Source organism: Rissa tridactyla, chromosome 3 (genome assembly GCF_028500815.1).
Source record: "Rissa tridactyla isolate bRisTri1 chromosome 3, bRisTri1.patW.cur.20221130, whole genome shotgun sequence".
Lineage (NCBI taxonomy): Eukaryota > Metazoa > Chordata > Aves > Charadriiformes > Laridae > Rissa > Rissa tridactyla.
This window is the reverse complement of record NC_071468.1, coordinates 42,602,088-42,627,098: the sequence shown is the minus strand read 5'-3', so window position 1 is coordinate 42,627,098 and position 25,011 is coordinate 42,602,088. Positions and strand designations below refer to the sequence as shown.

Sequence of the window (25,011 nt, the reverse complement as noted above, 5' to 3'; positions counted from 1 at the left end):
TTAAGATGCCATAGGCTCGCTCACTTTCAGCGACCGCTGCTTCCCAAGGAGCTGTTGGGGCTCCCAGTGCAGCCAGCACCAAAGCGGGTCTGTTGGCTGCCTGCTGGTATCACCCGGGGCAATCAGTCTATCAGATGGGCCACTGCTTATCTGTGCCCTTCTTCTGCTACGGCAATGCACTGATGTGAGGATAGGCCTGGGAACAAGATGCTTTTCTTTTTCTCGTCTGTCATTTTTAATGTCTTTTTGCTCTATTGAGTTTTCCCCGCCTCCTTTCTCTCATAAAATGATACTGAATTGAAGAGGTCCTGTGCAATGACTATTTCAGGAGCGAGTGTAGTGGATTTGCTCAGACACTTGCTCCGCAGCAGCTGGAGAGGCAGGAAGAAGGACTTGACTTAGAGGCTCATGTTTGTCTTCCATCACCTGGCCTCAGCTCGCTGCGCCGAGTCACTGGCTCCTCCATAACGCCTGGTCTCTTTGGAAGCCTGATTCTCCTTTTAGCTCTGTTCTTCATGCTACTGTACCAAGCATCTGCGATCAGATCTCAGTCTCAGCTGAAATGGTGTAAAACTGAAGTAACTGGGTGAGGGATTATTTTTTTTTAAATTTATTTATTTAACATAAGGTGTGGGTTTCCTGAAAGTCTGGGAGGCAGTGTGGCTTCTTCCTTCTCTTCGCTTCGGTCATCACTGGCACTTTTGCTGTCACGCATATGAGAAATAAGACATTAATTTGTTAATAATATAATCCAAAACAACTCTGTGCGCTCGTCTTGCTCTCTAAAATTCTGATAATATTAGCAGAACCCTTTTTCTTCCCTTTCTGCTCTTTGAAATTGTATTACAACTGTGACAAACAAAAATTTAGGTTCTTCAGGATAGAGGCTTTTTTTTCCAGCAGCTCTCAAGCAATTATTTTTCTTGCATAATTTTGAATAATTCGTCATGGAACATGCTTATTTCTGTAGAAGGGGGTTACAAGCCCCAGCTGTTCTTGACATCTTCACTCCGTTATACCTGGACTCTGCTCCTTACGATAGCTGTGGTTGTAATGGCCTCACTGTCTTACAGGGTAAGCCACGAGGGCTGCCGTAGTAAGGAGGAGGACTGATGACAGAGAATTGCTGCTCCAACTGATGGAAATGTCTTTTTATTTAGAGTGATTTTGTTGCTACTTTGAGATACAAGAATCCTTACCCCAAAAGGAATGATTGCCAACGTGCCCTCCCTGCTTTCCACGCCAACTCCAGGCTCCCATAAGGAGTTATCAGATTGCATCTTGATAATCTTTTTACCGTGCTCTACCTACTCAGTTGTTTTACCTTCAGTTATTCCTTCCACTGTATTTTATAATCCGTGTTCCTTTTCTCTTTATCCAGATTGTTGTTGTTTGTACAGTGAAATTTCACGCAGGGCTGCAGGAGGTTTTAACATGCCAGCATTCACAAGCATGTGCACTTTACGCTGATCATTCCCTTTTCCCCTAGTAGCCCGGCCCTGGCTGCAAACCCTGGCTGCACCTCTTCCTCTCCAAAGGATGTCCCCTGGCTCACAGGGCAGGTTTTTTAGAAGAACATAGTGACACTACAGTACAAGCTTCTCTCTGAACACAGGGAAGCGGCTCGCAAGTCCTGCAAACTGGGAATACTGAGTTTAAAACATCTCTGGGAGCTGTTGCTCAGGTCATGCAGGCAAACAAGAGGCAGAGCCCACACTGGCCCTTCTACAGTAAACCTTTCATCCTGCAAGAAATGGGAGGGTAGGGTACTAAGAGCAGCAACTGAGGTTTCCATTTGTCCTTTGCTCTGATGTCCACCAGCAGAAATCCAAAATCCATTTACCTCATCTGGAACCTGTCCAGGGATTGCTGCAGATACTTACCTAATTAAGACTTCTCAGTCCTCGGAGCTTTTACCCACATGTATCATAGGACTGCCAAGAAAGGTTAAGAAAACAACAAACAAAATACCCTTCTCAATGGCAACCAAATAGGGAATTCTTTTCTGATCCTAACAAATAATTGGTCCGATAGACCCACAGCAACCTGGAAGTGCAGCTCACTGGCAATCCCAAGCATAAAAGCGGGGCAGCTGGAAGATAAGGGCAGATGAACGGAAGGAAATACTTAATACTTAGTTAAGCATTAATACTTCTTTTTGGGGGCAATGAGACTTGGTGAAACCATGTGCAGTTGCATAGAATCTCTATTCTTAGTTCAAGCATTAAAATTCTGCCGGCCTTTTAGGGCAGGAGATATTTTTTCCTAGGTGCAGATTCTCTTTCTTCTAACTTTCCGCTTCCTTTCTGGAAGTAACATATTCTACTTGCCATTTGAGCAACACTATCAAAGCTGGGAGAAATATTTTCCGTCTGCTTTAGGTAGGAGTCCTGATTTTAAGCCTTTTGTTGATTATCCTAGACTGTAATGGGTTTGCAAAATGCAGGTTTTATAGGCTTGAAAGAGCAAACGCAAACAATCATGAGTCCACATTACCTTCTTATTTTAGAAGCAAAATCCTGTTACTTAGATAGCAACCTTTGCAGCTGATGTAATTAGATCTCCGTGCCTTTCTATTTGCCATGTCAGAATGCATGACTCCTCAGAAGCAGCAACAAGGAGGGAGTGCAGAGCACCATGAGTGCATTAGCTAGATGGTGAGTAGAGAACTGCTAGCGTGGTAGATGAATATATAGTTGCGGAATTTAAAAATGGCCTTTTTTGCCGACGGAATGATGTTAACGTTTTAGAAGCATGCAGATGAAAACCTCCAAAGATATAGTTCGAGATCATTTATTTCGCAAAACTGCGTATACAGAAGTTAAGGAATGGCTGTGCGTTGCTAAATTCAGCTTCGCAGTATGCTTTCAAAGTAAGGTGATATTATTGTAAAGATCTACGTAGGTCACTCTTCCTGTAGCGTGTGGAAACTACACTTGGGTTCCGCATTTAGCTTATTTAACTGTGAGTCCTTCCTTTTTCCTCCTCAGCCTTGTGCCTCCTTTACTACATACCTCCTACAACCATAAGGCAAGAGGGTCTTAAGGAAACCCATGGTCTGCTGTGCAACTGCGACCACTTGCTGGGGCAGGTCCATTCTGCACGCTGAACACAGCCCCTGCTTTGTGAAATGTGTATTCCTTACACTAGAGCTGATTTTTTTTAAGGCTTTTGTTGAAAAAATTCAGACTCTTGGGATGTATTTCAAGTAGGCAGAAAAGGCAGATATTCAGGCAAACAAATATACAGCAACCTAATGAAATGCTAGTAGGAAGAGGACCCTGTCACGAGGGTTACCAACAGGCATTTATGTAGAATAACTCAAAATAAATTTTTCATTAGCACCTCCTCCGTCAGTGTCAGGACTACTTTCATTGGGCATGTTTCCATTTATCTTGCTGTGCAACTCAAAAAAAAAGTAAACCACCCCCCCAAAATCCAACCCTGCAAAGAAACCCTGAAAAAGATTATGGCATTGGAGCATAATTTCATTACTTGTCTGAAACTGAGTAAAGAACAATTGCTTGTATGCGTTAAAATCTGTGGTGCCTGCTACCACTGATTTCCCAGAGACCTACAAATGCCTGGCAGCGTGCGTGCAGGGGGTCAGAGTTTGGAACGGGCCATTTTGATTAAGTTACAGAATTCCACCAGGACTTTCAGATGTGTCTCTTCCAGGAAAAAAAGAAGTTAAGTTAGGCTCCAGTACAAAACACAGTTTTCGGTACTTTGCTAGTTTGTTTCAGACCAATATTTAGATGACATGCATTTCTTTTAGCTGCTCTCCCTGTCAAGGAATAGATATAATCTAGTTGGTTATAATTTCGATGTATAAGACATAGGCTTTATGAGAAACTACTTAAGATTTTGTTGCAAAGTCCAGACTTTTGCTTCTGAATAACTATTGTGCCATCTAGTGGGTATTAAACTACACTTTTAAACGGATGGAAAGATTGACTTGAAATATACTGATGAATAATGAAATATAGCATTTATACAAATATTTCCAGGGACATGTTGAAACAAAGCAATTTCCCTTTTTGTCTGATTATTTACCAAGGTGTCCCGTTAAGGTAAAAAGTATTCTGTTTCAATTATGTCATAGCATTTTGTTTATAGTGGTATTAAAGAAATATAATTTATACAAAGGGCACACACAGAACTCTTCACCTCCCTGGCAATACATCCATTTCTCAGTAAATTACTAGAAAATTTCATATGCTTTTATGCTTTGATCAAATTTTTGGTATGAAAGGATATCCCCAAATCTCAGATGTTAGGAATTTCCATTTTGTAATACAAATAAAGAAAGAAATACACTGAGAATGTTATTTTCTGAACAACTATGCCACTTTTGACTTGGAATCAAAGTGCTTTGAAACGTATGATTGCATGATTTAAAGTGTTATTTACAAAAAATAATATGCAATGTGATTAAAATCATAACATTTTGCAACAAAGTTTCTCTCATAAAATTTCCTTTTGCATATAAATAGTTCCAGTGTCCAAATATCTATATAGATTTCAGTAGCTGATAGCTATTTCTTAGCAATTTTTCTCCTCTAGCTGGAACCTCTCCACAGTGGTGGGTTTTTTTCTTTCAGCTTTTTAAGTAAACCATCTGTCCCGTGTGGGAGTGCGGTAGATAGCAATAATATTTCAATCACCAAAGCCAATAATAATAAATTTCCCTTAATAGAGTGTTTCCTAACATTGTTCAAGTCACTTTATTGCGTCTTATGTAAAATTGCCAAACTGTCCCTCATCAACAAGAGCTATAGTAGGTGGGCTGTATTTTTAGCACCTGCGTGCAGTGCCATAGTTCCAGTAGAAAATGTAGCGGTCAGCAACAGTAGAACCTTTTAGGGTTCTCTCAGGCTCAAGAGAACTTCAAACTCATGTTATTTAACACATTTAAATGTGTTATGTTGGAGATCTTTCATGTAACGGGACCTGACAGCAGGTAAACGTACATCTGGACCGGAGGTTTTGATAGCTCTTTGCCAGACCATTTTTTATTATTTTTCCTAAATAAATAACAAAGCAGAGCTCATCTGCTTTCAGCAGCATTTGTCAAAAAATATCTGAGATTCAGCTTGAAGTTGACAGAAAACAAAATTACTTTCCAAAGAAAAAAATATAGTTTTTGAAAAGGCAGCAAATCTAAACTGTGGTTTGAGTTTTTATTTATGTTTTTTAGTTTGGGCTGTTTATTTTCCCTTCGTGGAAAGGATTGCCAGGAAAAAAAAATGTTTTCAATTTTCCGGTTTCAAGGCATGACAGCATTTTGTCATTTCATTTTGTACTTGCAGACAAATGAGAAGAGCATGTCAGGTGAGCTTCTTTAAAGCTCAATGGCCAAGACTCTCTGTCTTCTTTGATACTCAAAAGGTGTTTGTACTGTCTTCCAGTTTTCCCTGGTGGTACATTGTGTCCGTGAGCAAACAGTAATAGCAAAAACATAGTTTTTTTTATAGCATGATCAATTGATTACTTCCTTTTAAAGCAGTTTTGTTAAAGATAGTAAAGAGATCTGCTAATGAGGTCTTAAAGGCTAACCTGTAAAGGTTCTTAAAGGCTAGTATTCACATTAAATATGGGTTTTAAATGCATGCAAGGTTTACTGAAAGTAGGACTGGATTACAAATACAGTAAGAATTACTTGTTTTACCTAGCACTGGTAATGAGCTCTTGATATTAAGTTGCTCAAACATGATTTTTTTTTTTTAAAGAAGGATGCCATTTTAGTAAAAAAGGAGAAATTCACTTAGAAGGCTTGAAATTTTTTTTCTCTCTACCTAGGCACACATTTTTCCATGTCAATTCAAGGTATTCCAGCATTTAGCAACATCTAGGGGGACAATATAGTTAAGTGCAGGAATTCCCATTGCTTTATTTCACATGATTGATCTGAAAGGTCCCTTCCAACCTAGGCAATTCTGTGATTCTATGATCAACATTTCAAAGTGATCTTTAAGTACCTCGTGGGGAGGATTATCTGTGGAGTCAATGGACAGCATTTCGTAAAGAGATAGCTGAGCGCACAGTGAAATTTTAGATCATGACTTCGATTCAACATCAGAATAAATAACAAAATATTAAGCAATACTATGTAAAAAAGTGTATAATAAAATATTGACATGAAGTTTTAAAAATGGATAGTTTTTTAATCAAAGGAAAAACTCTGCACCCCTCATGCATAAATGAGATAATGAAATGGCTGATATTCTTCTTTCATCTCTATCTAAAATCATGTTTAAATTCAACATAGTAACCAACCCTTCAGCCAAACCTTCCTGTCCCCAGATACCTGCAAAGTCAGTGGGTTGCTCAAAGTGAGTAAAACTCTTAGTATTTGTAATTCTGACTATGTTTTGGACGGCATGTCTGTTCCCTCCAATATCAATTAGACAGATGGGATGTTATTCTAATAAAGCTCTCTCAGAGAGAAACTGCCTGGAATTTAAATAATTTCCTCTCTTCATAAGAACGCACCTCCTAGATTTAACTGTTTGAGCTGATAGTCAAGATTTACTATCATTTTAATTGAGCAAGACCTGATTTGATCTGGTTTTCAAGCATTCAAAAACTGTAGACACGTCCAAGCTCAGGCTTTTGAAGGTTTCGCTTTATTCTATGTGAGTTCAGACAATAACCACCAAGTGCACGTGCCCGAGAAAGAAAAGTACCGTTCCTTCAGCAAGTCTGCTGCTGCTACACGTGATAAACCTTCACTGCCCTGAGGCCGTATCGCAACTGAGATTAGTTCCTCATTTCTCAGGTTTCTCCCTGGAATCGTTTTAGAGGATTTCAAGATGGGATTATTTTGAAACTAAAAGTCATGGAGTGAATGAGTATCGGCTCACTGAGGCTAAAAAATAAATAAATAATAAATAGCACAGAAACACTTCTTTTAGTAAATGTGGATATCTGTTAAAATCACTGTCTTTTAATTATGCAGACTGGGATGTATGTTTGTTATATATGGCAGATTTGGAAAAATTATGCAAGAGAATTATACCGTTCATGTAACAAATTCAATCTTAAATGGAAGTCGTAAGTGCAAGGGATCAGAAATACACATCTGGATTTTTGAAATAACAACAGATGCAATATGTCTGAGATTTTTTTTTTCTTTTCTGGTCCCTAGTGGTAACACAGTATTTATTCTTACTTTTGTAGCTGTGTAAATACGCAGATGTTTCCACGGAAATCGCTAGCCATTAAATCATGTTAGTATTCAAAGTTACATTTCTATCATGATATAAAAACCCTCGGTGAAGGTTTCATACTACGTGAAGTAAGGTGTTTGGAAGAGCAAACGTTGTAAAAGCAAACACAGTACAAGCAAGCAAGGCCCGCAGCGAGTGCCGCAGGCACAGCTGGGTGGTGTGAGCATAAGCTGCTCAGTCCAAGTGAAGGAAATGGTAGACGTTTGTCAAAAGCTAATGGGTAAATTAAGGGATAAAACATGCTCTTCACATTGCCCAGCTTTAGATAATGAATTTCTCGGCTGCATTAGGTGGGCAGTCTCAGGTGCTCACAGCGTGGTGTGCTTACACATCCCAGCAAGGAACAAGCGAGGCAGCATCCCTCTGCCTCTCCTCTCGGGAGGGATGCTCCCTTCTGCTGCCTGCAGGTAGCTTGGTGCCATGCATTAGGTGCTCTAAACTCTCTCCAAAGTGATGAAAACAACACATGATTAAAGAAATGGGTTCCTAGTTTGCTCATGCTAGACCTCACACGCTAACAGCAGCAACACAGTAAGCAAATAGTAAGCAAATCTAAATTCACCAATCACAAAAGTGATTTTTAAAGCACTGACGTTAAGTGTAGGTAATTTTAGTAAGCACAAGCGAAACATCTTTATGGATGGAAAATGGAAGAGCTTGCATTGAAGTGTTAGTGGGATATGTTTGATTGAGCTTTTTCTATAACAAGTTGATAGCTAATTAGTGAAAGATACAGTCTATCCTTCTAACTATATTTGAAGTAACGTGACAAAAGTATATATATATGTATGCAGATATATGTGTGTGTGTGTATATACACGTATGCATATGTATAAACACACACGTGTATATATATCTGCAAATATATACATAAACTTTCATCTGCAGATATATATACACACATACTTTTGTCACATTTTATACGTGACATTTGTATGTATAAATTCTTATGTGTATGTATATATAAAAATGTAAGAGTACATCTGTTATTTGTCTGTATCTAGTGTGAACGTGTAAGACAGTGGCCAGGATATTTCATAATGGGATCGATTTCTGTGGCTCTGTATTCTCATTCTGCAAAGATGCAAAACTATATTGAGTGTAATATACTTAATCATCAGTATAAGGAAGTCATGGTAAATCTGAGGTCCTGTTCACTGATAATTACACTGTACTTCCTGTTATCACATACACATTCATAAGGAATCCTGTATCTTGTGCTACACTAGCTGCAAGTGATGTGAGCTGCTGTATAATAAATATAAAACCATGAATGCTAGTGCGAATACTTGTATCTTCATTTTTTCATTTCAGGTTTTTAAAATTCTTTATTATCTATTGAAAAAAACCTCTATGTGTGATTTGAAAAAAAGGGATGTGTAATCTTGGGCGTAATTTCAGGAAAAATTTAAAGTTCATAGATATTTTTATTTTACCAAATGTTAGCTTTGGAACAAAGCTTAGTTTAGGTAACTGAATTAAGCATTCTAAAGGCTTGGTTTCTTTATGTTAGAAAGCAGGTTTATTATTCACTGCATGGAGTTCTCTGCTGTTTAGGCTAATGTATACAATAGCAGTGCAGAGGACAATGGAAAAATAAGGTAAGCAATTTTCTTGGCTGTGCAAACAGATGAGATGTGAAATTCTCCAGTCGTAATGGCTTGCCGGTTTTAAGCTCACACGCAGTCAAGACCATGGAGTGCCATCTGACATCCTGAAAATACATCTCAGAGCCCTTTAAAGACAGCAAGAAAACAGACTTCTCTTCAAACATGGAGATTGTGTGTTTGTGAATAGGAAGGTTTAAGGAATGGAAAAAATATGGTAAAATGAAACGTGAAATATTCACACAACTGCTGAAATATGAAATCAGCGGAGAGAAATGGAATGTGGTAAAAATGTGTGACAGAACTGTTCCTACGCTATTCTATTTTACTTTCTATTTACAGCAATGTGCAATGAATTAGGTTTTTCCCAAAATTCAGGCTTTTAAATCTGTGCTATACCCATTTATTGAAATCAGCGATAATCTCTGTAGCTGCTTTCTCCTTCCCTTCCAATGGGTCTTACTGGGATAACTAATACCTCAGTCCCTCCAATGGGGCAGGGAGCAGAGGTGCTTTGGGAAGGTTGTATGTGAAAGTCTGCCTAGCCGGTGCCTGTACTGTGCCTACACTTTCCCCAAATAATGCTGGGAGGTATGCATTGCCTCTGGTTTGCTCTGGCCTGTCCCTTTCATAAGCTGTTATTAAAAAGCAGAAACAAGAACACAAAAAAAAAACCCCAAACCAGGGTGAATAGCATAGCAGTAATCTTAGGTAAGTAATTATGTATTCTTAGGCTAAAAATAGTTTCCTTTGTTACTCCCTGGCTTGAAATTGCAATGTAGCGTATTGTGCCAATGATTTGTAAACTCTTATGCTGGTGTATAACCCTATAATCATTTCACAGTTGGGTTTGTTTGCCTCACTCGGGCTGTGCCGCGCTGTTTGTTGTACCAAAATAGTTGTGGCTGCTTTCCCACTTGGTCGCACATCCTTCTGCCTTTGAGCTGGGCTTGCTGGGCAGGCGCTGGCAGGCTGCGCTGCAGGGCAGCTTCTTCTCGGACCTGCAGGTCCTTCTTCTTGGACCCAGGACGCCCTCCCCTTCTTTCCCTCTAACACTTCTTATGGAGAAAGGAGAAAATGTATGGCGTTCTTGGAAAATGATGGATAACTCAGCTTGCTTTGGCTTCCTAAAGGGAAGAAAATCCAGTTGCACTGATCTGGTATGTTGTGGTAGCGATGGGTTTTTCTATGCAGATGAACATATGGGTAATACATTTTTTATTTAATTAAACAGTTCAATTACAGGAGCTTGTAGCAGAGCCAGAATGACAAAGGGCTGTGCTCATCATCCTGCTAGCATTTCTCTTTTATCAAATAGTCCAGTCAGTGCAAGTGTAGGGGTCCCTTTATTGCCTGAGGAGTTTAAAAAGCCGAGTTCCAGCTTGCAGGATTGCACTGGGCAGCAGGGAGCTGTCAGTGCGTTGCTCTCAGTCTCTCCTCTTCCTCACTTACTGGACTGTTAAGGACTGGGCAGGTTTTCATTGAAACAGTGGCTTAGAGAAATTGCTTCGTAGTTCAGGGATGGGAGAATTGACCTGAGAAATCAAGGTTTGGTTCCAGCACTTGCTCAGCATCTGAAAGACTGCAGCTGGGGTACAGTTTTCCCAGGCTTCCTCACAATGATTCTTTTGAAGTACGGCATTTCTGAAAGGATTTGTTGGTTAATTTACGTTGAAACTCCATTTCAGAGTCTACAGTTAAACAGAAATCACAATCGCTTTATGGACTTAGTGATAGATAGTGCAGCATTTACACATTAATTTTGCAAGATTATCTGTATCTTTTATGTGGTAGTTGTTTTGAACTTCCGAGGCTAACAGGCACGTTAGTTTATCACTCCAATCTTCAAAAAAGGCAAGAAGGAGGACCCAGGGAACTACAGGCCGGTTAGTCTCACCTCTGTCCCTGGGAAGGTAATGGAGCGACTCATTCTGGATGTCGTCTCCAAACACATAGAGGAACAGGAAGTTATTGGAAGTGGTCAGCATGGATTTACCAAGGGCAAATCATGCCTGACCAATCTGATAGCTTTCTATGATGTTATAACGGGTTGGCTGGATGAGGGGAGAGCCGTAGATGTCATCTACCTTGACCTTAGCAAGGCTTTTGACACTGTCTCCCATAACATCCTCATTAGGAAGCTGAGGAAGTATGGGCTAGACGAGGTGACAGTGAGGTGGATCGAGAGCTGGCTGGGTGACAGAACTCAGAGGGTTGTGATCAGCGGCACAGAGTCCAGTTGGAGGCCTGTAACAAGTGGTGTCCCTCAGGGGTCAATACTTGGACCAATTTTGTTCAATATATTCATTAATGACCTAGATGAGGGGACAGAGTGTATCCTCAGCAAGTTTGCTGATGATACCAAGCTGGGAGGGGTGGCCGACACTCCAGAGGGCCGTGCTGCCATCCAGCGTGACCTGGACAGGCTGGAGAGCTGGGCAGAGAAGAACCTAATGAGGTTCAACAAAAGCAAGTGTAGGGTCCTGCACCTGGGAAGGAAGAATGCCAAACACCAGTATATGTTAGGGGTGGACATGCTGGGAAGCAGCTCTGAGGAGAAGGACCTGGGGGTCCTGGTAGACAGCAAATTATCCATGAGCCAGCAGTGTGCCCTTGTCGCCAAGAAGGCCAATGGCATCCTGGGCTGCATAGGGAAGACTGTGGCCAGTGGGTCGAGGGAGGTCATTCTCCCCCTCTACTCTGCACTGGTGAGGCCACAACTGGAGTACTGTGCCCAGTTTTGGGCTCCCCAGTTCAAGAGGGACAGGGAACTACTGGAGCGAGTCCAGCGTAGGGCAACCAAGATGATTATGGGACTGGAGCACCTCCCTTATGAGGAAAGGCTGAAAGAGCTGGGACTCTTTAGCCTGGAGAAGAGAAGGTTGAGGGGGGACCTGATTAATGTTTACAAGTATCTAAAGGGTGGGTTTAAGGAGGACGGAGCCAGGCTCTTTTCAATGGTTCCCAGCGACAGGACGAGGGGCAATGGGCACAAGCTAGAACATAGGAAGTTCCGTTCAAATACACGGAAAAACTTCTTTACAGTGAGAGTGACAGAGCACTGGAACAGGCTGCCCAGGGAGGTTGTGGAGTCCCCTTCTCTGGAGATTTTCAAGACCCGCCTGGATGCAGCCCTGAGGGATGTGCTTTAGGCAATCCTGCTCTAGCAGGGGAGTTGGACTAGATGATCTCTAGAGGTCCCTTCCAACTCTGAAGATTCCGTGATTCCGTGATTTATGGTTGTGTTATGCAATGAAAATGGGAAGTACTACCAAACTGTCAACTCTTCTTATTTCTTAGTAATACTGTTATTTCTACCATCGCTTCTAAGTGATGTTGGTTTTTATTCTATGCTCTGTAGTGAAAGTTTCATTTCCTTTATCAGTATCTTCTGCCTGGTCCTTTCTTGTGTATTAGAAGATAACAGTTTGTCTTTTTTTTTTAATGAAAAAGCAGCCTAATGATATCAGCGCCATCTAAACTTACCTGTCAGACTTCTCAATCAGTACTTGACTAGGTTGGGTGTTACCTTGTAGAGTTTTTACAAGTCTGAAAATGTGGAGGGGATGCTTTCTGGCTTTCATCCTCTGCTCCCTGTCCCTAATGTCAGTGAAGGAAGATCTGCATCCTGTAACATTAATCATTTCTGGCATATATTTAGCAAATATCATTATTTCAGATCTCTCTCATACTATTCTGGTTTTGACCTCATCCTATCTGACAGGTCTGGAAAAGATGCCTGCTTCCTAAGTAAAACATTGCAAGGAGGATGGCGTCCAGCAATCCTGTTTGAGTCAAAGATTTCCTTCCCCACTGTGACTAACCACCCCGGCCCATAAACAACTGGCAAGAACATTGTCAACACTTGCTTAAGTGGTTGCTCACAAGTGAACTTGTGGGTTTTTTTCACCTGTGGACTTTAAGGGGCGAGCCAAACCCGAATACTGCTTCGCTGTCTTCTTCAAAGGAGAAGGTTTTTGTACGCTGTGTTTCCATGGGCCTTCATTTGTAATTTTTGAGTATGTGGGATCTCCATTTTTACAGAGATGTAAATGAATGTTGTCTTTGGTCAAGGCAAGGAAGCGAGCTGGCATGAGTGTGCTTGAGGGGGTGTGAATGAAAGCAAGAGCATGCTGCTCATGCAGACCTCTGCTTGCCTTTTTGCAAATGGCCTTCTGCAGACTTTCATTTCATTAGCGTAGGTGGGATGAGTCTGTCTCTCTCACCCAGGGCAGATTTGACGTCTGCAACTTCTCTGAAACAGTATGACAGGGATTGGTGAGGACGGGTTGCTGTACGCTTGGTGGCCTGACCTACCCCAGCGCCACAGTCAGAAGTAGTATTTCTTGATGAAGAAAAAAACCAAATAAGTTGTGTCCCACAGCTTCTCTCATAGATGGCAAGGACGTGGTGAAATTGTGTCAGAAAAGTTCATTTAGATCTTCTTGGTAAAGGAACAATTAAAATGGTAAAAAACATTGAACACTTTAGAGGAGCAGCTTGACAAATTTTCAGAATGTCTTTTTGCCTGAAATTTCATGCAAAACTGCACATTTCTTTTATATGAACTTTGCAAAGAAAAGAAAACTTGGAATGTTGAAGTTTTTTGATAAAAGATAATTTCATTTCAACCTACTTTGATTTAAAGAAAATCAAAGTTACCGATGTTGGTTTACAGTTTATAAAATTCGTAGATTTTTTTCATTTTAGGAATTGTTTGAGTTATTCCAAATTTTCAATCTTTCTATCAGGAAAAGAGTTTAATTTAACTGTGATTTCCCAGAGCAATATTTGCTGTTGTTATTATTGTGTTATTATTATGTTCACATCCTGTACGATACGATGACAAATGCATTAAAAGTGGATTGCATTAGGATAAGGCAGCATCATTGTAACCTTGTCTTCCTATTAATAAAGAGAAAAAATAATATCTCATTTACTGAGATATCAAAATATGGGGGACTTGTGTTAGTTACTGTTGCTTCCCTTAGAATCGTTGATCTGTTTACTGGATACGTCAAAGAAACTGCACTATTTAAAATGGCATGCTAACAAAACCAAGTATAATTAAAGGGAAAACAGAATTTAGAAATTAATTAAAGAACCAAACCGAGAGCTCCTCTTTTGGGTAAATATTTTGTGTAACACCAGTACATTTTGATGCTCATTATTATCTCATGCCATAACATAGTGACTCTGGCAGGATTCACAGAAGGGAAACAAACATTTCTCCTTGACAGCATATTTTGTTCAATATTTACGATCAATGATGGACTTTTTCATCAGAATTCTTCCTTCATGATGATATAACCAATTTATTACAATGAAACTAGTCAGTTGACCACAGAAGTTAATGAAAAAAGGGAAATGCAAATTCCTATTCTGAGCATGTCTTCGTTTTACATAAGTACTTGGGGAAAAGGATTAAGGCTTAATTATGAATCCCTTTCATGCTTTTTTTCTCTTTTCCTAAAGTGTTTAATGATGGCTTTGACATACATCTGCCAAACATTTTTTCGTGACTCCAGAGACCATATTTTCAAAGGAAATTTTAACATGTTGCCCCAAAGACATTTTGAAGTCATTAGTTGTACAAAATCCTTAGTCCAAGTATAAAAATGTGCATGAAAAATTAACAGTGGCATCTGCAAAAAGTGCTAATGAGAACTTTTAGTACCTTTATCAGGTAGCTGAAATGTAGGTGAAAATGAAAAGATCTTTGCAGCCCCACAGGTTAGAGGAGCTTGGCAGAGCAAAACGATGCTGGCTTGTATCTCTATAGTTTAAGGAAAGACAGAAGACTATTTTTGTTTGTCATTAGCTGTAGCTGGAGGCAGCAGAGGCTGGGGCTGTGTTTTGCTGGTGCCAGGATAGCACCGGGGACCAGCATTGATTCAGACTTGGGGGGTTTGTGGCTGCATGTGTCTGGCATTTAGTTTTCGAAGGCGCCAGGGTAGTGGGCTGTTGAGATGTAGAGTTCAGGGCAGATCCGCCAGGGAGTGTTTTAATTAAGAGTTAGAGTTAGGGGGCATTTTAATACTACTGCGGGCTCAAATTCTCCTGGGATTTTGGTTCTTCTGTGACTGAATGTTTTTCAGGAAACGCGATGTGATTACTACAAAGAGTTCAGGCTAATCCCAGCTGTAAGCTGAGTACTACCACATACGTGTTTGACTTGGGATGTGTCACAGGCACGTTGGCTTTTAAAGACATCTTTCAAAGTGCTAAAGGGATTTTATGTATGAGTATGCGAATGATTATCTCTTCGCCATCTTCACATGTTCACTTGCTTTTTGTTTGTTTTTTCCCTGCTGCAGACTATGTCAGAGAGCCACAATGATCATGCAAAATAACACTTCAGCCTCGCCCCCATTTTCGAATGTGAGCTCCTTCTGGAAGAGAGATTCACACGGACCAGGACTACTCGATGAAGCAGCGTCGCTCATTGGCAGCTATGATTTCCCTCAGACCACAGAGAGTTTTCCCTTCTCCACTGTGGAATCAACAAACATGTCCCTAAATGCCACGAGCAAAGACCCTCTGGGTGGACACGCTGTCTGGCAAGTAGTTTTGATTGCTTTCCTCACTGGGATCCTTGCGCTGGTGACCATCATAGGAAATATCCTGGTGATTGTTGCATTTAAGGTTAACAAACAACTGAAAACGGTCAACAACTACTTCTTGTTGAGTCTTGCTTGTGCAGATTTGATCATTGGTGTTATTTCCATGAATCTTTACACCACATACATTATCATGGACCACTGGGCTTTGGGAAACTTGGCCTGTGATCTTTGGCTCTCCATTGACTACGTCGCCAGTAATGCCTCTGTCATGAACCTCCTTGTCATAAGTTTTGACAGGTATTTTTCCATCACTAGGCCGCTTACGTACAGAGCCAAACGAACAACCAAAAGGGCTGGGGTGATGATTGGCTTAGCATGGATCATCTCTTTTGTTCTTTGGGCCCCTGCCATCTTGTTCTGGCAGTATTTTGTTGGGGAGAGGACTGTGCCTCCTGATGAATGTTTCATCCAGTTTCTAAGCGAACCCATCATTACTTTTGGCACTGCCATAGCTGCCTTTTACTTGCCAGTCACCATTATGAGTATTTTGTATTGGAGGATCTACAAGGAGACTGAGAAACGCACCAAAGAGTTAGCAGGGCTACAGGCTTCCGGCAGCGAGGCAGAGGCAGCACGCTTCGTACATCAGACAGGCAGCTCCCGGAGCTGCAGCAGCTACGAGCTGCAACGGCAGAGCATGAAACGCTCCACCCGAAGGAAATACAGACGCTGCCACTTCTGGCTCACGATGAAGAGCTGGGAACCCAACCCAGACCAGGGGGACCAGGAGCACAGCAGCAGCGACAGCTGGAACAACAACGATGCTGCTGCCTCCCTTGAAAATTCAGCCTCCTCTGATGAAGAAGACATCGCTGCAGAGACCAGAGCCATCTATTCGATCGTGCTGAAGCTTCCTGGTCACAGCGCCATCCTCAACTCCACGAAACTACCCTCCTCGGAAGATTTGCAGGAGTCGGGGGATGAACTGCAGAAATCCGACACAGAATCGAAGGAAAAGAAACCTAAAAAATTGCACCCTCCCAAAAGCGTTCAGGATGGTGGAAATTTCCAAAAGAGCTTTTCTAAGCTTCCCATTCAGCCAGGGTCAGCAGAGACAACCACAGCTTCTGACGGCATCTCATCGGTGACCAAGACATCTGCAGCCCTGCCTTTGTCCTTCAAGGAAGCAACCCTGGCAAAAAAGTTTGCCTTGAAGACCAGAAGTCAGATCACAAAGCGAAAACGAATGTCACTTATCAAAGAAAAGAAAGCGGCACAGACACTCAGTGCCATTTTGTTTGCCTTCATCATTACCTGGACCCCATATAACATCATGGTTCTGGTGAACACCTTTTGCAGCTGTATCCCCAAAACTTTCTGGAACCTGGGGTACTGGCTTTGCTACATCAATAGCACGGTGAACCCCGTGTGCTATGCACTGTGTAACAAAACATTCAGAAACACTTTCAAGATGCTACTGCTGTGTCAGTGTGACAAACGGAAACGACGCAAACAGCAGTATCAGCAAAGGCAGTCCGTCATTTTTCATAAGCGGATCCCTAGGGAGGCTTCATAGAATAGTATTTTTTAAACAATTTTAAAAAAATAACGAAGCGGGGATGGGATGGGATGGGATGGGATGGGATGGGATGGGATGGAATGGAATGGGATGGGATGGGATGGAATGGGATGGGACGGGACGGGACAGGATTGGACAAGACGGGATGGGATAGGAAGGGATGGGATGGGATGGGATGGGATGGGATGGGATGGGATGGGATGGGATGGGATGGGATAGGACGGGATAGGACGGGATGGGGTGGGGTGGGAGGGTGGTTCCAGGGTGCTGATTCAAACATTTAAACATCAAGACGTGAAAGCAGCTGCCAGGCTTATGTATCCTTTTAATAAATCCAGTTTAATATAAAAATCAAGTCTGCATTCAGCAAAAACTAACAAACTTCAACGTTTTTACTAAGGAGTGAAAGACTTAATAAAGTTTTCCTACAAATTTGCGAGAAGCTGTATAGCAATTATAAACCCATTACTGATCTGCCCAGCTCTTTGATTATAATCAACTCTGGGATCTCAGGTAAGCACATCTAGCTAGCCCAACTCTTCTGTTTCCAAGGAATCCAACAACTTTCAATTCAAGTCACATACAGATGTAGCAAGCTAGCGAAACAGGATTATGGAATTATTTGAGACACTGTATAGGTTGCAAAATTGCTTCTTGTTGTCCAGATAGAGCTTCCTGTCTACTTCTCTTCTGGTGTGTTGTTAATTGTACCCCTGATTCCTGAATGCCGAGTCTCTGTGTGTGCAGCTCATGTTATATATATGTGTGTGTGCGAGTGTGTGTGTGTATGTATGCGTAACATACATTCACACCTCTAAAATACACACATACCAGGAAAGAGGTGATCTACTGTTCTAGGTTTTAGAGGGTCCCCCATCACAATTACATGAGTGAAATTTGAGAAAATCTAACCAGAAAAATCATACTATAAATATACACCTCATTATTTGCCACCTGAAATTCAAGCTTATCTTTGAAACCAAAACATGGTGTCCACATTTCAAATTGAGGGAACCAAAATGTAGCCTGTGAGCCTAAGGGTCTGCAGAGTTTTGTAATGGGGGCCATGCCCAGTAAAACCTTAATCTCGAGCACAGTATCTCTCCCCAAAAGTGATCGCACCTCTTCAAAAGACACGCAGGTGAAAGGAATGGAAGGCTAGATTCAGGGCAGGGAATGAAGTTACCTTTGTAGGGCGTAGGATGGCGTGCGAGACCCCACACCTGGGCCACACAGTGCCAGTGCTCAACGGGAGTCGTGAGGAGCCAGGCGGGGACAGCCAGGAGCAGGAGCCCCGTTTGGTGCCGGGGTGGCTGCGCTGCCCTCGGGCCACGCGCGGACACTGCGACGCCTGCCCTTGAGCTGCACCGTGTGGGTGCACCACCCTCCGCAGAGCCGGCTCAGGTCCCATGCGCAGTATCCGCACAGCTTCCAGTGAACGTTCGAGATGTAATTTTCTGTCCCAAACTTGGCGGGGCCTCCCCCGCTTGCACTGTCTGCCCAGGTGAACTTCAGATGCAAAAGATTTGTGTAAAAGAAATGCTTTATTTTTGTACGTGAAGGATGCTCTCTAAAGTGTTTCTTTTCCGGAATCTGTTTTAAAAATCATCAGGAAAAGCGCACTGAAATCTGTTTCATGCCAGATTATTCGGTGGTGTGAAAAACACGGATATTGCCAATTTGTAACCTGGCAATTTTTGATAAAGACAATTTTAAAAGGGCTTTAATATTTATAGCTTAGACACGACCAGTATTTCCTGGTATTTGTGATGTGGTCTGCACCAAACATAGTGTGATTTATAAAAGTCAGAGATCCCCTGGGGAAAGGATTGTACTTTAAACTATTGTTCTAAGTCTGATTTAGTTACATGTTGAAAGATAATTTTGTTTTCTCCTTTGAACTGACCAAAACTTTTTTTTTTATTATTATTGCTTAGACTCTTATTTTGCTGAAAATAAAACAAAAGAAATATCTTCTTTTACAATGGGGCATCAGTGTTGTGAACACAGAACTGATGTAAAAGCTGCTTTTGTATTCAGTGTGAGATGGTGTTTACAGATGATTTTGACAACAGTGGAAATATATTAAATGGTGTCTGTGTATCTGAACTATTTAATTTTGTGTTATGTTCATATGAAGAAATATTTATACATACTTCACCAAATGTTTTATTTAATGTTGATAAATATTGCTCTTCAGTCTTCAGCTGTAGTGTCCTTTTAAAGTGATTCATAAAGGTCTCCTTGAGAAATGAATAGAGTACACCTAGCTTTCTTGTCACTAAAACAAATACTCTCGACATACAAATCTTTCTTTTGTATGAGTTGTCTAAAATGTCTGCCTAAAGGTAAGCTTGTAAATGATGTTGCAAGTCTACTGCAAGTACACGTTTAGTATAAAAGACGAAAAAAAGTTAAAGCTTCATCTATATGTCAGAAGTGCATTTTGAGCTAAAGATACCCAGAATTGGTTTACCAGTTTGGTAGCCACGTACAACCAAAGACTTCTAACTCACCCACGTTGCGAAGAAAATTAATGACCCTTATTTATAGAAAGAAGCATATATTTGAAATATATTCATTACTCAAGTTGACCTAACTAATGTTTTAATATTTAAATATATATCTATATCTATATATATTGCCATATTATTATCTTCTGATATCTAGAGTAGTGCTGTGCCCCTAATACACAAAATGTGAGAGCATGTAAGGAAGCCAGAGTTCATCAGGGGGATTTATGGTATATTAGTATTGATTTTACAATGGGAAACCTTATTTTTAATGAAGTTAAGCTTCCCTGAAAGCGGCTGTCACCACTGTTTACATAATAGGAAGAGTTAAACCCTCGGAATGTTTTAACAGAGAAATAAACAACCTGTCTTTTGACGTGTGACCAGGCTTTACATTGTTATTTACAGGCATCATAAAATGTGGATGTATACACATACTGTAGCATAGATCAATTTAGTTATTATTTATTTAATGGAATATGCACTATAAAATATTAAGAATTTGGCTGTGTTTCAGGTACGGTGGGGATCAAATTAATTTGTATTTTATATGTCTATGTGTTCGCTTTAAACCCATGCACACACAAAAATTGTAGCCATATGCACAAGTGGATATATTATTTATGAACACAGGCGCACATGATGGGTTGCAGAGGAACAACGCAAGACCAAAAGGTACAATCTGACACAGCACTACTTTTAAGAAGTACAAATGATGTAATATTTCATCTCTTCTGAGGAAAATTAAGTCAGAAACATGACAGAAAGCATCATTCTGAGGGCAGACAAACAGCTCAGTCCTATTAACACTCCTCACATGGAAAGCTGGCTTTTCAGGGAGCAGGCGTCATCCCCATTAATTGCAATAATACAAGATTAGACTCCATATGAAAAGAATCAGAGAATCAGAAGTGATAGCCAGACAGGAGCCATTGGGTTGTCTGGAGAAAGCTTTGTAGAATAGACCCCAATCACTGTCAGCCTCTGAACAGCTCTAAGACAACAAAATACGTTATAGTATATGCTTGGCTTTCTTGATGTAAAATTAGGATAGAAAGTTTCTGGCTTCTGTACCAGTAGAGGCTGTGAGAAATGTCTGATCCAAAGATCCAGGGACAGGTGTCACGGTGCTTGAAGCACTTTATCCCACCCCAGCATAACACAACACCCTTCCTACAAATTTAAACTGCAAATCGGCGTGTCACTGTTCTAGAGCTAAACAAATATAGGAAAGGCCTGAGCTGTTCCCAGGATCTAAACCTGTGGATCTGTATATCCTCAACAACAAATGACCTAAAGGAATCTGGCAGTTTTGTGAGGATACTCACACAAGACGTTCTGAGGCAGTTGGTGACCTTTCTCAATTATGTTCAATTTCGCTTTCTTATTTTATTGTCTTGATTATTATATTTCCTTACTTCTTCTGCAAGAATATTCTAAAAAGTCTTAGCTCGTTAGAAACCTTTCCTATGTAAGAAGTGAATACAAGTCCCAAAGTACACTCAGTTTGCCTCTACAGAATGCGAACATCAAAGTAAAAGGAAATTTTTATCTTTTTTCCCTGATCAGCAGCATCAGTAATTTTGAATATACGGTTATCATCATGCTACCATATATACAGTAGGGATAATCACAGAGTATCATGCTAAGCTATTTATAAACTGCATTTCATTTGCCCCCTTGACCATCTGACCATTTATGCATCCCGATTCAAATTTTTATTTGAGATGCCAAACCCTTATTCTCCTCCAAATGGCTCCCACATTTATTTCACAAAACGTGCTTTACAAGTTCGTCTTGGTGTCAGGCTTTTTTCTTTCCTTTCGAAATATTCCTACGCAAAGTTAAGGTGCTTTTAGATGATCAGAAGGCACGTTCCCAGCTCCAGCAGTTGTAGTGTTGAGGTCTGATATTTTCTTTTCTAAAGATGTATAAGACTTATCAAAAAGAACGAGAGCAGGATCCACATATTCCAGGTCCGTATTGGCAGAAACGGCCTGTACCACAAGTTGGCTGTTCACCAAGCCAGACCTTCTTTGGTGCTGCTGGGGATGACGTGCCCCTAAGGACGTTCTGCCGAGCCCCCACTAGCTCGAACATCATCCCGTTCATGAATCATCACATATTTTAATGCATTTGACAATGTCTAAAAACATACATATTCGTTGTGGTAACTCTGAATATTCTTTGATCCGTGTAGATCTACTGTCCCTTTTCACAACTCGCTTCCAGCTTCTGTGATTTTCTATTTTATATATTCCTTTTATCTTTTATGTATTTACCCATGCAAATGCCACTGCCCTTCCTTCTGGGAGCAGGTCAAAGCGATATATATTTGTAGATTGCTTCTTGTTAACACACAGGATACGTACAGATGTCTGGTGGAGCTGAGGTGTTCATACTGATGGCTGTCTTTTCTCTCTCATGAACTGAACTCCCGTGATACCCAAGCACTTCTGTTTGGAAGCTTAGCTAATGCATATGTGACGTTCAGGTTTTCATAGCATTGGAAACCTTATTTAATTAGGATTTTCTTCCTTATATCAGATCATTTGTAGGTTCTGCACTTTCCCACTTCTACTTTTAGGAGCTGCCAGGCAGATATTGATGCTTGGAGCAGCCTGGTCTAGTGGGAGGTGTCCCTGCCCAGGGCAGGGGGTTGGAACTAGATGATCTTTAAGGTCCCTTCCAGCCCGAACCATTCTGTGATTCCGTGATATTGGGGAAAATACTACTTTGTAATGCCTGTCATTTTGGTACTCCAGCTTTTGAGGTAGGCAGCCAGGGGGTAGCTCATCCAATTGTGCTGTTTGTTGGAAACAAGTTGAGTATGCATAGGGATGTTTGGAACTATACGCTGTGTTTATTCCGTTTCATACACTGTGGCACCGCAATTGGCTGAGATTGACCGTCACAGTATTTGACGACAGAGTCTTAATTGGCAAACTCATTAATTGTGCCATACTGGCATTCAGGGCCTTGACTACTTCTCACCACCTATATTGTACATTCAAAATATAACATAGATTGTAACTTTTTTTTCGCAAGAAAGATTGTTGTAATTATTTCCAGATACCCTCCTAGATTTACTTGCAGATTTTTTCTTAATTTTAAATATTAAAACGGCTCAGGGGAGTTTCAGTTACCCCCGACAGAGACTGTTTAATGGAAGGAGTGCAGGGAACACAGGAGAACATTAAGATAAGCGCTACTTATTTCATGGCTTATTCCAACATGTATTGCGTGGTATGCATATTGTCCCTGTACATCTCTATGCACTACGTATATCTCAGAAGGATAACGCATGTATAACATAGTACTGTGCATATGCATCCGGAGAGATGTACACACATCTAGAGCAATGTATACAGATGTATATACAAACTTATGCTGAAATTGTCAGCCGTGGTAAATATTGCCTTTGATGCCTCATCAGTTGTAACTGGACAGTGGAACTGTGTTTAAGTCTGCTCTGCGCAAATAATGTGGGTTTTCAGTCTATTGTGCTGGCTCTTCAGACATTACCCAAAATTTAGAAATGCAGGACCAGATACCACTTATTGAGCTATTGCATCACTCGGTTTAACTCCATTAGCTTAACTGAAATCACTCTGGCTTTGCCAAACAGGAAAATAAAGGCCTCTATTTCTAACAGTAGATTCTATCCAAGTTGACGTAAGAAATAGGGCTCCCAAACTCCTATGTTCATGTGAGCATCCCTGTCAGTTTCTCAACATGGGTACAGGAATCCAGCCACTATTAAAACAGTTTGAGGCAAATGTCACAAATATATAAAGACAAAATAAAGCAAGCCACCACTGCAAATTGTTTAAGGTAACAAGAACAGCGGTCCTCCTATTAGAAATGAGAGGAAGAAATTATCATCCTCCCTCATCCCATCCTATTGCTCTGCCCTTTCTGTTGCGTGGAATAATATTTCATTTCCACAGGTGGAATTTGCAAGCTTTAAAAACCTTTTTTGCCTGGTAGGACTGGGAAATGCAGGGTTAGATCTAGATCGTTCACCCTTTTCTGTGTATGTAAACAAGAAAACCTTGACTGAGTTTAACTGGGGTGTATGATGCTAGCCTCAGGGAAATGGTGAAAATGGTGGTAAACCATTCAGCTCATCTGTGGTGAGGAGACCCAATTCTTTTTTCCAAGCTAGTGAAGCTGTACAATTTATTTAACTTGGCAGAAACCGTGGAAAAACCCCAAGACATTCAAAGTTTTATAGATGTGAACATCCTCCTTGCATAAGGGTGAATAAACACATGTGAACACTGCCCAAAAAAGTTCATAGGATCATGGAATGTGTTGGGTTGGAAGGGACCTTTAAAGGTCATCTAGTCCAACCCCCCTGCAGTAAGCAGGGACATCTTCGACTAGATCAGGTTGCTCAGAGCCTCATCAAGCCTGGCCTTGAATGTCTGCAGGGATGGGGCCTCCACCACCTCTCTGGGCAACCTGTTCCAGTGCCTCACCACCCTCGTTGTAAAGAACTTCTTCCTGATGTCCAATCTAAACCTGCCCTGCTCTAGTTTACGCATATTCATTACGCTCTCTCATATCTGCTCTAGTCATTCAGCGTATGAATGACTCCGTAAGCCAAAAGCACACACCAGCATCACTGACCCCGTTGGCGGAGCAGCCTGATGCCCCACTCGGGCCTCTGCGAAGACACTCTAGGACTAAATAACTAACTTAGTCTAGGGCGAAATAACTAGGCATTAATATGAAAGCGGGATTTGTTTGTCTGGGTGCATGTGCATTTTCCAGGAATTTGATGGGCAATTCTTAGTCTTTTCTGGGACAAAAGTTATTTAGTGCAGTATCTGGAATGAAAGAATGCTTGAAATGCTCTAGTAATCATTACTCAACCATGGCTAATAATCAGAAAAGCACAGGACATTACTGTACAAAGAGAATTTAGATTTATTTTTCAATTCATTCATAGAGTAATAGTCAATTTACTTCAAATACTCAAAGGCTCTGAAAAATTTTACACTATCATGGAAATAACATCTCTGGAGAAGAATCTGACTCCTTGTTTGGCTTCAAAATATCCAGTCCCCCTGAGACTATTTTTCTTATGGATTGAAATCTTTGGACAACAAAGCAACTGTAGTCCTTCCTCAAATACTACCTAGTCTAGAGATGTCAAAGGGAAGAGGAAGTGGCCTTCATTAATTTGTGCTTAACGAGTCCACTTTAAGAATTATTACTGTTGTGGCACAGACCAATTAACAGCACGAGGGTAAACGAGACAGCCCAATTCACTTTGAACACTGCACAGAGCTGCAGCCGGCCTTGTGCGGATACATCACGAGAAACAGACCCGTGCAGCATTTCCTGATGCTCAGTACTTTTCTGCACTCACTGCTTTTGTTTTTCATACGGGTTCAGTCCCCTCCTATTGAATATACCTACCGAATGTACCCGTCGAATGTAGCTATTCAATACCTACCTACTGAACATACCTATTCAGGACTCCCTATCATCAATATAGGAGTATGC

At 41.0% G+C, this 25,011-nt stretch overlaps 1 protein-coding gene across 8 annotated transcripts in view; it reads left to right on the top strand.

The window, feature by feature from the left end:
* The window catches only part of CHRM3 (cholinergic receptor muscarinic 3), a 286,298-nt gene extending 269,284 nt beyond the window's left edge, over nt 1-17,014 (top strand). For 7 of the 8 annotated variants that reach the window (XM_054195959.1, XM_054195956.1, XM_054195961.1 and 4 more), the window contains one exon: nt 15,157-17,014. In XM_054195959.1, coding sequence (XP_054051934.1) covers nt 15,157-16,978 — 1,822 coding nt within the window. In that variant the 3' untranslated portion in view covers nt 16,979-17,014. Of the gene's footprint in view, nt 1-396; nt 587-15,156 lie in introns of those variants that run through there. The other variant, XM_054195960.1, reaches the window with a different exon arrangement.
* The last annotated feature ends 7,997 nt before the right edge of the window (nt 17,015-25,011 follow it).